The 16,057-nt window shown below is 38.0% G+C and overlaps 1 protein-coding gene across 1 annotated transcript in view; it reads right to left on the bottom strand.

The window, feature by feature from the left end:
• Window positions 1–16,057, bottom strand: part of LOC149076997 (acyl-coenzyme A synthetase ACSM3, mitochondrial-like) — a 28,810-nt gene extending 12,753 nt beyond the window's left edge. Inside the window, exons 1-8 of the mRNA XM_089244729.1 lie at window positions 15,671–16,057; window positions 13,179–13,273; window positions 10,513–10,625; window positions 9,159–9,277; window positions 6,636–6,694; window positions 5,117–5,174; window positions 2,386–2,507; window positions 432–588 (exon numbers count right to left, since the gene is read on the bottom strand). Of these exons, the coding sequence (XP_089100855.1) occupies window positions 432–588; window positions 2,386–2,507; window positions 5,117–5,174; window positions 6,636–6,694; window positions 9,159–9,277; window positions 10,513–10,625; window positions 13,179–13,273; window positions 15,671–15,925 (978 nt within the window). The 5' untranslated portion in view covers window positions 15,926–16,057. The remainder of the gene's footprint in view (window positions 1–431; window positions 589–2,385; window positions 2,508–5,116; window positions 5,175–6,635; window positions 6,695–9,158; window positions 9,278–10,512; window positions 10,626–13,178; window positions 13,274–15,670) is intronic.

The raw sequence follows: 16,057 nt of genomic DNA, 5'->3' as shown, positions 1-16,057 counted from the left end.
TGTCATGGGAGGTTGTACTATAGAATGACCGTGTTTCTTATGTTACTCACGAGAGAGTATAGTTAGGGGTACCTTCCTTGGCTAGGTGAAAACTTCTGGAATGAACAGGTGGCGTAGCAATTTCGAATTTTTCAGACTTGACCAGCTCTAATTTTTCATCAAAAAAGGTAACATTCTTCCAAAACGGAGCATTTCCAAAATTTGAATGTAGATAACTTTAACCGTCAGAGTTGATCAAGAAACATAATATTTGAATATTCTTATACCACTCCCATATTCTACCTTTCGGGCTATTTCACACTTTTGTAAGGTAGCCCATTCTAGAGAAAAAGGTTTTTTCAATTCTACTGTGTAAATTTAGTAATTATGGAAATGTTCCCTTTTTGAAACTAAACTCTTCATATCTTCATTTTCAAGTCAGTCACACATACTTTGAGTAACAGAGGCGGAGAAAATCTCGGCATTTCGTGGATGAATACGCATGCCCCTTGGATCCAGGGACCGAAGATGCTTCCATAAGCTGTTTTCGCCCATCCCGGGTCCGAAAGGTTCCATAAGATCGAATTCTCAGTCAAGTCCATTAGGTACCTGTGATAAGAGAGTCGAATAATTTGTTTGTCCGGAGACATTATTCAGTATGACAAAACAGTACACACAAACTGTAAGATACAGTCGAACCCGGATTTATCACAAGAAATTTTCTGTGAAAAAATCTTCCATTTAGAAATTTTGCAATCGTGATTTGATATAACACCGAACTTGTTATAGCTCCAGAATTATGCAAAAAAAAGGTGTTTTAATCGCTTTAATTGAAGTTTGACTATATATATGTGTTATATCCGGTTAATATTATGCATAATCACCGACCATTTTGGTAAGTTTCAAAAATTTCCTCTAAATTTATCACTTTTACTCGCTATTATGCATAATGCCTAAGCGTCTTTGGTAAATTTTATGAATCGTACATCGCATTTGTCGGTTATTATGCATATTCACCATTTCGTATAGGTGTATATATTACTGCCGATTTCGATGAATATTAACTCGGCCAATGTTCGAATTTCGTCCTTTGGCCAACCAGTTCGCGAAGTGGCAGGAGATCCCTGCCCAGAGACCGATAACAAAAGACATGATTCGGGGTCATCGCCAAGTTGGCGTACTTTTTTCATGATGATTATGTCTACGTTAACTATGGCAACCCACCGACCCGCAGTCACGATGAGGTGATCTTTCTTTTTGCCTTCAAAATTTGACATAAAAAACTATAAGTCAATATTCGCGTTATAAAATAGTTTTTCTCTCAAATTTGTTTTTTTTTCTCTCACCACAATGAGCTATTCCAATACAGAATGCAGCTGACACACACACACAGGGTGAATCCGACCCATTCTGCCAAACGAAAGGGGGTGACAGACGAGCCCAAGTGGATCATAAACCCCCCCCCCCCCAACCCTGTCCTATCTGAAACCGTTTTCGAAGTATGGTGGATAATCGATTATGGAAAAAAAATGCGTCAAGTCTGAAAAAAAAACAAACCAGAATTTGTGAAGTTTCTGGGAGATCTATACACAAACTATATATGTAAGCACACATTTAGAAAGAGTAGGAAAATCCTATAAGGGGGTCACACCAATTTCATTGAAATATCTGGTTTTAATGGTGAGCTACAAGCGCTGAAAGATTGACAAAGTTCAAAATCCAATTGTCACAAAAATTTTTAATCGCCGATTCTGTGCAAAACACTCTTCTAGCTACAATCGACCAAATTTGCCAAAACTTGTCCATTCCACCAGCTTCCGAAAGAGATTAAAATAAATCATATCGGGGTTTTCTAGTTCAGGAGAAATTTAGTCTTTTGTTTGCAATATACATCACTGAAATCAGCGTTTGTAAGTAAATATTAGGCGAAAATTCGGAATAGGCGGTTAGAGATTTTGGCGTCAATTTGATTTGCACAAAAAATCTTAACTGGATGATCAATTTTTGGTTTATTCCAGGCTCTTTGGGAAGCTGGTGGAATGGACAAGTTCTTGGCAAATTTGACCAATATTAGCTGGAAGAGTGTTTGTAGTGGATGTGGGGCCTACCGGACACGTCTTACATCGGGCATTGACCAGGGATCTCCAGCCACCTGGTGCATTGGCCGATCAAAGCCCGAATCATTTCTGCAAATCAGATTTTGGCGAAACCTCTCGGCCATTTCACGAATTGGACGCACTTCGGGTTTTCGCAGTAACATATGCAATCATCACAAAATTGTTTTAAATAAAAAACAAATAAGTTTGACAGTCGAAGTTAATTCAGAAAAAAAAAAAAACAAATAAGAATGCTTCTTATTCATTCTGTTTCTAAAATACGTTTTCAACTGGGTTATTCTGTTCATACCTCCCAGAATATCCAAGGCAGTGTCCGTAGCTGAAGTGAGAATGCTCTACCATCTTGGGTAACCCCGATGTACCGCTGGTAAAAAATACCATCATGGTCTCGTCTGAAGACGTATCAACAGTCTGGATGATTATATGGAAAATAATAGTAACAATAATTTCATGGCAAAAATTATCATTTACTATTGCATAGATAATTATCAGTTAGGAGCCATTCAAGTATTACGTAAGCAGATTTTCAGCCATTTTTTACCCCCCCCCCCCCACGTCAGCAGCTTAGAATATTTCATATCTTCAAAAAGGGGTGGTTGATGACGTAAGCAACCTTCAAACCCCCCCCCCCCTTGGCATCAAAAGTCAGCAAATCCGAAACCACCTCCCCCTCAATGCTGACGTAATACTTGAATGACCCCTTATAGTACATGTACCAATTATAATTGCTTCTTAATAGAGTGGTTGTCTTCAAAATTTTGAAGCACAGCGAGCACAGCATTTAAAGAAGAGCACGCAAATTTCTGACGTGCAATCATACTCAATCAACAAAATGCTGATTCTTGAATGTGACTTCGATGGCATAGTATCATCGGCACTGGAACTCCCCTACCCCTGATCATGAAAAACTATGATGTGGTAAAGGTTCTGCCTAATACTTCAGGAGTATAAACTGAAGAGCCAAAAAAACTGGCACAGGCATGCGTATGCAAATAAAGAGATATGAAACCAATCAGAGTACGGCGCTGCGGTCGGCAACGCCTATATAACACAACAAGAGTCTGGCATAGTTGTTAGATCGGTTACTGCTGCTACAATGGCAGGTTATCGAGATTTGAGTGAGTTTGAACGTGGTGTTATAGTCGGCGCACGAGAGATGGGACATGGCATCTCCGAGGTAGCGATGAAATTTGGATTTTCACGTACGACCATTTCACGAGTGTACCGTGAATATCGGGAATCCGGTAAAAAATTAAATCTACGACATCGCTGCGGCCGGAAAAAGATCATGCAAGAACGGGACCAACGACGACTGACGAGAATCATTAAACGTGACAGACGTGCAACCCTTCCGCAAATTGCTGCAGATTTCAATGCTGGGCCATCAACAAGTGTCAGCGTGCGAACCATTCAACGAAACATCGTCGATATGGGCTTTCGGAGGCGAAGGCCCACTCGTGTACCCTTGATGACTGCACGACACAAAGCTTTACGCCTCGCCTGGGCTCGACAACACCGACATTGGACTGTTGAGGACTGGAAACACGTTGCCTGGTCTGACGAGTCTCGGTTCCAATTGCTTCGAGCTGATGGACGTGTACGGGTATGGAGACAACCTCATGAATCCATGGACCCTACATGTCAACAGGGGACTGTTCAAGCTGGTGGAGGCTCTGTGATGGTATGGGGTGTGTGCAGTTGGCGTGATATGGGTCCCCTGATACGTCTAGATACGACTCTGTCAGGTGACAGGTACGTAAGCATCCTGTCTGATCACCTGCACCCATTCATGTCCATTGTGCATTCCGACGGACTTGGACAATTTCAGCAGGACAATGCGACACCCCACACGTCCAGAATTGCTACAAAGTGGCTCCAGGAACACTCTTCTGACTTTAGACACTTCCGCTGGCCACCAAAATCCCCAGACATGAACATTATTGAACATATCTGGGATGCCTTGCAACGTGCTGTTCAGAAGAGATCTCCACCCCCTCCTACTCCTACGGATTTATGGACAGCCCTGCAGGATTCATGGTGTCAATTACCTCCAGCACTACTTCAGACATTAGTCGAGTCCATGCCACGTCGTGTTGCGGCACTTCTGCGTGCTCGCGGGGCCCTACACGATATTAGGCAGGTGACCAGTTTTTTTTGGCTCTTCAGTGTACAATCCAGTGTCGTCTTAACGCATGGGCCCACCCGGGCCCGGCCCGGGGGGGGGGGGGTGCTCAAGAGAAGAGGGCCTCACAAAAATGAGATCCAGTTAAAAGTTTCTAGAATTTACCAGGTAAGGCCTCAGAAAAATCACTGGGCACGGGGACCCATGATGCTCTTAAGACGGCCCTGATACAATCCACCATGCATACGCCATTGAATGCCGTACATACGGGATGTCCGACAATACCAAGTCTCTCGAATGTTTTCTTTGCATCGGTGTCTTTGTCATCGATCAGTCTCAGGCGAAATTCGCATTGCGAGGACCTGAAACCGATCATGACCTACAGTGGAATATAAGCTGGTTACTGGAGGCTTTGTGCTATGGCGGAAGTATTAAACACCGAAACACCACCAGAAGGCAAGAAGACACAGAATTGAGTTTACATTGGGCAGACACTTACAAAGATACGCACGTCGCAAGCAAGCCTCAAAGGGGGGGGGGGGCGAAAAACCATTGACATACTGTATATATACAATACCGTACGCAACAATTACAGAAGAGACACAAATGCAGAACAAAAACGTTATGCCAGTCAAGTGCGATGCAAAATACGACGAGGAAACGAGGTATATAGTATAAGCACTATGCATGTAACAAGCAAAGAGACATAGAAGAGTGAAATATAACGTTCTGCACGTGCTACAGAACTTGAATAAACAGTATTATTCAAGACCAGATTTAACACATACATTACTCATGCAATTGACTGAGTATACTAAATATTGAAGTTATCGCATTAATTAAACTTAGTTTAATTTAATCACTTCTGACTGAATAAATAAATTATGCACACACAAACCTTGTAATCAGCTGAGGATTTTTGTAAAAGTTCACCAAAATCTAACCACCCTTTCCTCCTGTAATTTAATACAAGAAGTCTATGAGAATGCATAATAATCGTTATCATATGATAATAAACGTAATAAATATATGCATATGAAAATATATTATATGTATATAAAAGTATGTATTTAACATTTATTGTATCGTATTGATAATAAATCATAATGAACATATTGGGGTAAATCGAGAAGCTATCCATTCTTAGATAAGACAACAATAAATATTGTCTAATGGGCAGTGTATTATATTTTATCATGTATATACAGGGTGCATAGGTATCATGTATACGTATAACAGAACGTATGACATTTTACTGGCGAACCGTTGATCTCAGAGGCATACTTCCAGTTAGAAAAAGTACCAAAAGAACGTGTAGTACCCGGATGCGTGGTTCATGTTGCAAGGGGTTGTACAGTTATTAAAATAAACAAATTAATTTTTTATACCGTCCCCGTGCGCAAGAACCCAATTAAAAAGTTGTAGCCCTGTCTCTTCTGAGACCAAAAAAAAAAAAAAATCACGTTTTTAAATGCAGTATTCACTGAGATATTCCAATTCGAAAAACAGAGGAAAATTGGTAAAAAAACAGCATTGAATGCGTGTAAAACGGGTTTCCCGCATTGGAGAGACAGGGCAACAGCTTTTTAAATGGGTTCTTGGGCACACGAGGACGGTATACAAGTTATTTTTATTTTATTTCAATAACTATACAACCCCTTGCAGCATGAATGACACATCTGAGTACTACACATTATTTGGATGCTCTTTCTAATTGGAGGTATGACTTTAAGATCCACGGTTCACCCGTAAAATGCCGTACGCCCTGCTACCTAAGCACCCTGCCCTGTATGTTTTTTTGATTTTTATAATTGCACTTTTTTAATTGGGTTGCTGTATTTTGGAAATACAGACAAATATCGATAAGTCGAATTCGTGCAGCGGCCCACAGAAAACTTCGAGTTATCGTTAGTTCGACTTAACAGATATTCTCATTTCAAAAAGTTGGAGAAAAGCAAGATTTATTAAAATGAATGAACTATTTTTATACGAACGTCGTATTAGTAAAACATGCTGAACTGGAGATGAAAGTTATTTAATTTAATCATACTGTGTGAATTATTGAATGGGAATATTTACAAATAAACTACACGTATACATACTGCATTATGGAAACGGACGCATACATGATACGCGTATAAATGAAACGAATTATAAATTATGTGTATACAAATTATTTTCCGTCAGTGATTTTTCAAAAATTCAGTGATTGTTGATTGTCCTTCTTACTTCAGAAAGTCATTTACTTTTTGCCAGTAGACAAATGAATTCGCTTAATGAATCTGATAAATTCCTCAGCTAAATGCAGAATTCTGTTAATAAATGCTGAATTCTATTTCTTAATGCTGAATTCTATTGCTTAATGCTGAATTCTATTGCTTAATGCTAAATTCTATCATGTTTAATTAATGACTTACGTATTCGGACGGCTTGACACAAGTACCTTCGCATTCACCGTTGATGGAGTTGATGTACTCTATGGAAATAAATCGATAAAAGCGTTTTATTTTAACACAACTTATCACTGATAATACTGTATGTAACCCCTCGCTTTCCACGATCAAAAAAGGTCCCACAAATTATCAAGATTTTTAAAGTTCTTGGCTAAAAACCACTACTACTGCTAGAATGAAATGCAATGCCAGTATCCTTAATCTCGTACATGTACCTCGTACGTATATATTCTTCTGTGAAATTGCTAACGAACCGATACATGCCGAAATATGTGTATATGCTACGGCCAAGTTAAGTACGGCCTACGATCAGAATTTTTTTTTGTAATAATTATCACCACTTATAATTATGGTTAACTATAGCAACCCTAACGATCAAAGGAATTGGAATATCGATACCTTAGGGAATTGATATCTCTCGGTATTATAAATACAAATACAAATACAGCGCCACAACAGGCAAAATGCCCAATGAGGTGGCTGAGAAAAAGATGCCCATAAAAATATGGATGTCATATGTTTCAAAAATATAGCAACCCAATTAAAAATGCAATTAACAAAAATTGTAAACAATATATACACATGATAAAATATTATACAATGCCCATAAAGAATTATGGTTGTCTTATTCTAAGAATTGATAGCTTCTTGATTTACCCCAACATGTTCATCGTATTTCTTTTTAAATGTGTCAATTGTGTTACAATTTACTACCTCCAGAGGTAAGCTATTCCATTTATTAACAACCCTATTAGAGAAAAATTCCCTGCTACACCATAGCCTTGCATTGTCCCTCACCAATCGATACTCGCGTCCCCTTGTAAAAGCAGTCGATTGGCGATGTACTAAAAGTTCATGGTCCATCCTATCCATCCCATTGAAAATTTTGACCACTTCGATCATATCTCCTCGACACCTGCGTTCATACAATGTAAACGTATTCAAAAAATGAAGTCCCTCTTCATAACTCAAGCCCCGTGTGCCAATAAGGACACGCGTAGCTCTTCTCTGCACCCCTTCAACCAAGTCTATGTCCCTCTGTAGGTATGGTCTCCAAAACCTTACAGCATACTTCAGTCTAGGACGAACTAAGCCTCGAAAAAGCGGAAGGATGACTTTAGGAGAACGCGAAGAGACCTTTTTTAAAATGAGACCAAGCATTCTATTCGATTTTTTGACCACCGCTGAACAATGTTCAGAAAACCCAAGCCGCTCCCTCCTCAATGAGAATTCCCAAATCGGTGACTCTAGTTGCATCCGGGATAGTGACAACATTCAACTCGTAAGAGAACCGTGAGTCGTTCGAACCAAAATGAATGACCATGCACTTATCAACGTTAAAAGTCATGCTCCATTCATTTGCCCATGCTGCAATCCTGTTTAAGTTGGTCTGGAGCAACTCCCTATCGTTTTGATTCCCGATTACCCCCATTAGCTTAACATCATCTGCGAATTTGCTGATAACCCCATCGATACCCTGATCGAGTTTATCGATAAAAAGTGAAAAAAGTATGGGGCCAAGGACACTTCCTTGAGGAACTCCACTTGTGACGTGTGTCCAAATAGGAAGGAATAGGAATCTCCAGCTACACACACGCACGCACGCTCTTTGAATAGGTTAACTGGACAATTTCGGTTTAAAAAATTCTTGCATTTAATCTCCTATCTCTTCGTGGAGCACAGTTTGGGAATCCCGGTCTTATAGCAAAAGGTAAGATCTATGTTTCAAAAATGTGTAGATTAATTTCTTGAGAAATATCGATAGAATATTAATATGTCTGAGATACTGGTTAACAGTGTCTTGGCCATGCGGCTGGTCATTATCTGGTTAGGAAGAGGTGGTGCAAGAGTTCTAAATCGATCGTAATTTTCTCCTAAGACAATTTTTTTCCTTTCCATCTCGATATATTTCTGTTGTTCTGTACCTTTTCTTAAAGAGGCGGCCTAACACACTTTTATACTCAGCATAAAATTCATTGTTCTTAAAGAAACTGTTAACCAGTGTCTCAGACATATTAATATTCTATCCAGATTTCTCGAGAAATTAATTCACACATTTTTGAAACGAGGATCTTACCTGTTTCTATGATAGATAGCCTTCTGCTTCGCCCCATCTTTACGAATAGAGTTTCACGGAAAACAACCACGTCTAATTATTTGAGAAGCTCTCAGAAATTATGCCAAGCCATATGAGGATATGCAAATGAGGTAAGTGATGCGAGAAAGAACAAGTGGCTTTTGTAATTTTTCCAATTATACTGCAAATTTAAAAAAAAATACATTTTCTGAAAAAGTATTGCGAATATTTTAAATAAATTTTCAAGATCCCATTTTAGTCATCATCTCTGAAGAAATTTTGGAAAAATTATGACGGTTCCTTTTTTTTTTAATTGCCAGTATTCAACTGGCAGCTACAATTCTTGCCACTACTGTATGCGAACGAAGACAAAATACAGAATGATCAAGCTATATAAAGTGAATTCTAACCTCGTCCACGATGTCCGCAACACTCTCGTGAGCCACAATGCATTTCGGCTGGAAAGTTTCGATTCTGTACCTCAGATCTTTAGCTTTGAGCTGCGTACTGCTTGGAGAAAGCACAACTCCTGAAAATATGACGTCATTAAGTATCCAAAGTCAGTTGAAATTCGTTTAGGAGCATATCGAGTATACGATCAAAGGTCAAGAATATCTAGGCTGATCATATTTCATGGAGAAAAATGCGGGTAATTGGGACCTTAAATGCACAGAAATACCTACGAGACAGGGCTATTACAAATAGCAGTGCATTAAAATGTACAGGGAGGGAGTCCTAGACACATTGTACAAACTAACAAACTAATAATCAGCCAATTGACAAATATTTTAGTGCAAACCGGCACCTTTTTATCATGGCTTAAGAGTTTTCCTAATAAAAATTTTTACAAAAATGTTCAAATTTCAGTCACAGGTTGGGCTGTAAAACGAAAAATTTTACAATACATATAAAATGCAACACATACAGTCCTTATTTATGTGTCACACACACGTCCTTAATTAATGTTTATGACAATTTGAGTTACATAAAACTGTTACATTTCAACCTGAGCGTTTTTTTTAGCTCGGGCTGCATCTAAACCATCTAAACGGGTGAAAGGGTGCTCATGCGTTGAAATATGGTAGTTTTTATATAACATAAATTGTCAAAAACATTAATTATGCTCTGTTTGTGTTGCATTTTATGTGCGATGTCGAGTTTTTCGTTTTACAGCGCCACCTGTGAATGGAAAGTTTCAACTTTTTTCAATTTATCAAAAAGCTATAGGTCATGGTAAGTATTTCGGTGCAAACCGCGCCTTTTTATATCAATTGGCTGTGATTTGTTATTAATTTTTAAAATGTATCCAGGACTTTTGGTCCACCATGTATTTCATCAAGAAAAACGCTGAGATTATGTGAGATTAATATTTACAATGCGCGATAATAGTGGAATATATATATATATATATACAGGGTGGGGTATATATTCTCTCTTATTTTACTTTATATATATCCTCTTTATTTCCTGATATATATATATATATAGTTTTTCTTTTGCTGCATTTTTGGCCGGATATTGCGACTTCCTCATTGTTTTCACTTAATTTGTGACCCGAATACAAACTGCTGATTGCAAAAAAATTAATCATCAACACTTTTTATTATACCCATGCTAATACAACCAACACACATCAGTCTAAATATATATATTTTTCTGTCTGCGAGTATTTTGATTGATTTAAGATGGGGGGGGGGGGAGAAGTCCCAAAATGAAGTTAGAATAAAAATTATATAGAGTGAATATATATGAAAATGTGTAAACCTGATCTAATAGCGGCGACATTAAGAAGCCAAAATTCGGGTAGTTTCGGAATCATCACGATCATATTATCGCCTCTCCGGACTCCACAAAAGTCTTCGAGGAAACGTGCTGCCCTATGAGGGAGAAAAAGAGGAAAATTTTAATGAAAAAACCGTTTCGAAATACTTGACAACAGTCATTTCGAACGATATTCTGCGCAAAATTGGTTTTAAACAATATTTTACGCAACACTTGTTTCAAACAATGGTTCATGTTATAAAAGGTTACCTACAATATTTTACGCAATAGTTGATTTCAAACAATATTTTACGTAACAATGGTTTCAAACTATATTTTCAAACAATATTTCACGTAACAATGGTTTCAAACTATATTTTAAAACAATATTTTACGTAACAATAGTTTCAAACTATATTTTAAAACAATATTTTACGTAACAATAGTTTCTAACTATATTTTACGTAACAATGGTTTCAAACAATATTTTACGTAACAATGGTTTCAAACAATATTTTACGTAACAATGGTTTCAAACAATATTTTACGTAACAATGGTTTCAAACAATATTTTACGTAACAATGGTTTCAAACAATATTTTACGTAACAATGGTTTCAAACAATATTTTACGTAACAATGGTTTCAAACTACATTTTAAAACAATATTTTACGCAATGGAGGTTTCAAACAATATTTCATACATCAATGATTTTAAAAGATATTTCACATAACAGTGATTTTAAACAATATTTTAAACGATATTTCACATAACAGTGATTTTGAACGATATTTCACATAACAGTGATTTTAAACGATATTTCACATAACTGATTTTAAACGATATTTCACATAACAGTAATTTTAAACAATATTTTAAACGATATTTCACATAACAGTGATTTTAAACAATATTTTAAACGATATTTCACATAACAGTGATTTTAAACAATATTTTAAACGATATTTCACATAGCAGTGAGCTTAAACAATATTTTAACACAGTATTTTAAGCAACAAAGGTTTCCAACAATATTTTACACACCCCAAAATGCCAACAATATTTTGCGCAACAAAGAATTCAACGCAACAATGATTTTAAAAAATTTCCAACGCAACAATGATGTTAAACAATATTCTACGCAACAATGACGTTAAACAATATTCTACGCAACAATGATGTTAAACAATATTCTACGCAACAATGATGTTAAACAATATTCTACGCAACAATGAGGGATTTTATTAGTTTTTTTTAATGAATAGATATATATATTTCTTGTTCCACTTGATATAAAATAATATTCTGTACAACGACAGATGTTTTCTAATAACGCTTTAAAAGAAGTGTTTCACTGCTATAGTTTTTAACAATGCTTCATACAAGAATGGCTTCAAAGAAGGCTCTAGAACCGCGTTCTTTAACCGGTGATCCGCGGACTGTCACCGGGCCGTGGGAACTTCCTAACAGTCTGCGAAAAATGCAGTAAAATCTGTATGTGCCTAACATATACATGCAAGCTCTCTATGTCACTATTGTAGTCATTCACTGACCTAGTCCTTCCCACCATTTTGGTCATTTCCTGATCTAGTCCCTCGCTCTCCAGGCAGAAGTGGACTTAGGAGGCATTCAAGTATTACGTAAGCATCGATGGGGAGAGGAATGGGGCTGATTTGCTGATTTTTGGATGACGGGGGGGGGGGAGGAGTGAATGATGCTTACGTCATCAACAACCATTTATAAAATATGAAATATTCTTAATGGCATCTTTACTGGGTGTGCCAAAAACAAGAAAAACCTTTCCCTAGTTTGCGGGCACCTGAACTAATATTCCTACAATTGATAAGTCCTCTATGGATACAGTTTAGTGATCACTAAATGTTCTACGGATCTTTTAAGTGCCCTAGGAAAGTGCCGCGCGTCACTCAATGGTACACAAATATGTCGCTGATAACTTAAGTAATCTGGGAATGTTCCGCGGGCAACGTAGGTACATTCGTCTTGAGTGATGTAGAACTGCACTGCGAGCCGCCTAAGCGCTCTAAAACTGTGCCACATGTCATTTAAAGGATCTTAAGTGAAATTAAGTTATTATTAATTTATTAGTGATTATCTCTAAATGAGCCACGGGACTACTTAAGCGATCTGTAAATGTGTCGCTTAAATCATCATTCTTTACAAAATTAGGTTTGAGGTGTCTAACCACATTAGGTAGTAACCCCGAGAGTCATGAGCTCAGCATATATGGCTTAGAGGGTGGGTCGCGATGAACTTCTTGAAGAGAAATTTTGAGTTCGGGGGGGAAGGGCATAGGTAAGGAAACTCGTGCCACTTCCCCCCCCCCCCCCCCGCGTACGTCTGTGATTCCAATGTGCATCAGGAGGTGAGGGGCAGACCACGAAATTTTTCTGACAAGGGGAAGGGAATCAAAAATGGCTAAAAATCTGCTTACGTAATACTTGAATGGTCCCTCATGGTTTTACCGCCTGTGGGCCATAAAAATTTCCCCACCTTTTCCATCCTACTAGTTTTCTGTACCACTTCATTCCTGAAATTTGCTGCCTTATCCACACACCTTCCCCCTCCGTAAATACGCATCTGTCTATGAGGCTCATCAGCATATGCGTATTGATGAATGTACATTGAAAATTATAATACGTACTGTATACCTTTTGGAATTTTCAGACAGTTCTTGGAAGCTCCATTTCAATGATCTCCCATCTTCATACACGAACCAAAACGCAGGAATTTTTCTGCCGTTTTTCTGTCGTTTTAATATAAAAAATATATGTATATTAATAAGTTGACATTAGTTAATATGAACTATGAGTTTTCAAACAAAGAATACTAATGAAATGATGAAATTCCACTTTATGCTTTTTTCACCTTTGTTTCGACATTTTACATTAAAAATAATTGTAATTCTTAGCGTAGATCTGAGCTCGAGGGGTGGGGAAACGCCCCTAGACGATGAAGAAAGATCAAATATATTTGTAAAGACAATTAAAATGTCGAAAGAAATTACCTTTACGGGGTATTTTAATCAATTTCTGTTGCAATTTTAATACCTTTGAAGGTTAGTAACTCAAAATTTCTTTGAAAGGGATTCCTTGTGCCCCATTAAACCAAGAGTACGCAACCTCTAGAAAAGTGCAGGCCACTTCATTGGTTTGGAAACGGCCACTTGAGTGATTTGGAACTGTGCTGCTGGTCACTTAGGTGATCTGAAAATGTGCCGCGCGGGCCACTGTAGTGCTCTAGAACTGAGTCACCCAAGTGATCTGTAAATATGCCGCGTGTCACTCAAATGATCTATAAATGTGCCACGGGCCGCTTGAGTGATCAGCAACATCTTCGCGAGTAGGTCAAGTTATCTGTAAATATACCGCGGATTACTCAAGTGCTCTGGAACTGAGCCGTCGGTCACTCAAATGATCTGTAAATATACGGTGGATCAGTTAAATGATCTGGGGATGTACCACGGGTTACTTAAGTGCTCTGGAACTGAGCCGTGGGTCACTCAGGTAATCTATAAATATGTCGTGGGCCACTCGATTGGTCTGGAACTGTGTCTCGGGTCACTCAAATGATCTGTAAATATGATGCGTCTCCCATAACTGATCCAGAGATGTACCTCGGTCGTGAGTGACGTAGAACTGCACAGCGAGTCACTTGAGTAAAATGTTAAAATGTCCGTTAAAATGTGTCACTTAGTTCATTTTTATGAAATTAGTTTTGAAATCACTCGGGCCTCATCACAGATGACTCCAAGGACTACATTTGACCCGCGGACCATGGGTGGAGCACTTACGCCCTAAACCCTTTGCGTCCCATCCAAATGTCGAGCCTACATACGCCCCTGATGCTCAGATTACACTAATGCATTTTCTTTTTCAAATATATTTATAACTACATGCGTCCCTCACTTTATGCCACTATTTACTGGTTCTGGAAAATAATCGTGTAAGACGAAATCACGTAAAAGTGAGTTAAATTTAGCATAAGATAAAGGGTTTTCTTCGGAGGGATAAGAGAAGAAATAAACCCAACTGCCAGCAACAAAATACTATTTCATTTAATGGATTAATTGTCCAAACTTATAAATAAATTTCGTCAATTTAAGGCTAAATTAATTAAATTGGATTATATTGATTTTTGCTTCTGTCGTCACTACTGCATATTGATTCTAGTGTGAATGCGGATGTTTTCTTTCCTGAAGATCCTGATGTGGCAAATTGATAACATTTTTAATGAAAGCAGTCACGATTTAGTTAACACGAGTAGTATTCTTCGTCTCTTTATAAAAAGGAAGCGAAGCTGGAGGATTCTGAAGAATATTCTTCGCAAATGTGGCAATTGTAAATTCATTTAGGATTGTTTGTGATTAAAATTCGGATGGCATTGGATGTGTTACGAAAATATGTTCATTAATGATACCTGGTGAGATGGATTTGAGCATTTCTTCCATATATATTTGTATAATCTACATCGGAGTGTCAATCTCGCGGCCCCCGAAGGAATTCTTGGAGGCCCGCGACTTCCTGGCAAGATCCAAAAAACTTTGTCTTTTTGTTTTTTCAAATAAAAAGTATAAAGCAGATTTAAGTCAAAAAATTATAAAAATCCTAATGAAGTGGGAGCCGCTGCATATATGAAATCGGCTACATATTCGAAAAATTCCAAGCTTTTTAGTGACGATTCCTTAGTTAAGAAATGGATGGTAAATGCTTCAGAAAATGTCTGTCTTAAATACGCGGGAGCATTTCATGATATATTTTTATACCGAGACGTAATGTGGTCGGTCGAAAGAATAAAAGTAATAATTTGCGCGACCAGTTGGAAGTAATATCCCCAAGCAGAGCCGAACTAGACGGGGGTGGGGCAGGAGGGTCAACTGCTCCGGGTGGCAAAATTTAGGGGGGAGGCGGAAGTTTTAGGTGGGAACAAACAACGCCATTACAAAATTATCGAATTTTAAAGTTGGGGGGGGGGCGGCTTGCGAAAACGCTCAAAGCGAGGAATAAATGTGATCTATTTTCATAAATTTTCTTTTTTTTAAATCTTCTTTTGTCAGGTGTATTTTTTGCGAAACGGTATCGGTGGTTAAAGTAGTTGAAATTATGCAAGTTTGACATTAATTAGCTCAAAAACATGGACTTACCACTTCTTTTTCTGCCCAAACATCGATAATATCAGAGGCGAAGTTATATTTTTCCGGGACATTCAGACTAAAAATCCGATTTTCTTTTTCGTAGTCGTTGAATCCACTTCTAGACGGAATCGAGGAATTAATGCTGCTGCAATAAAGCCTGTAAAAGCCACACTTTTTACCAGCGGTATATTTCCTCAGGGTGATGTTTAAAAGTCTTTTAACAGCGAAGCTACACGTCCTTCCAGTCATGTTGAAAATCAACATGCAACTTGTCAAAAATTCAATTAAAGAGACACATTGAGCCAAAGAATCAGACTGTAAAGGCGAACCCTGACAAACAAATGCAGAAAGTTCACTGAGCTCGCTGTGTGTGTCCTTATCTAGCTCTGGGCTTAT

This window comes from Pholcus phalangioides, unplaced genomic scaffold (assembly GCF_987345545.1).
Source record: "Pholcus phalangioides strain wild (caught in Gottingen) unplaced genomic scaffold, Ppha-v1.0 ptg000015l_1, whole genome shotgun sequence".
Lineage (NCBI taxonomy): Eukaryota > Metazoa > Arthropoda > Arachnida > Araneae > Pholcidae > Pholcus > Pholcus phalangioides.
Note: the sequence above shows the minus strand (reverse complement) of the source record. Positions and strands in the feature narration are given on the sequence as shown.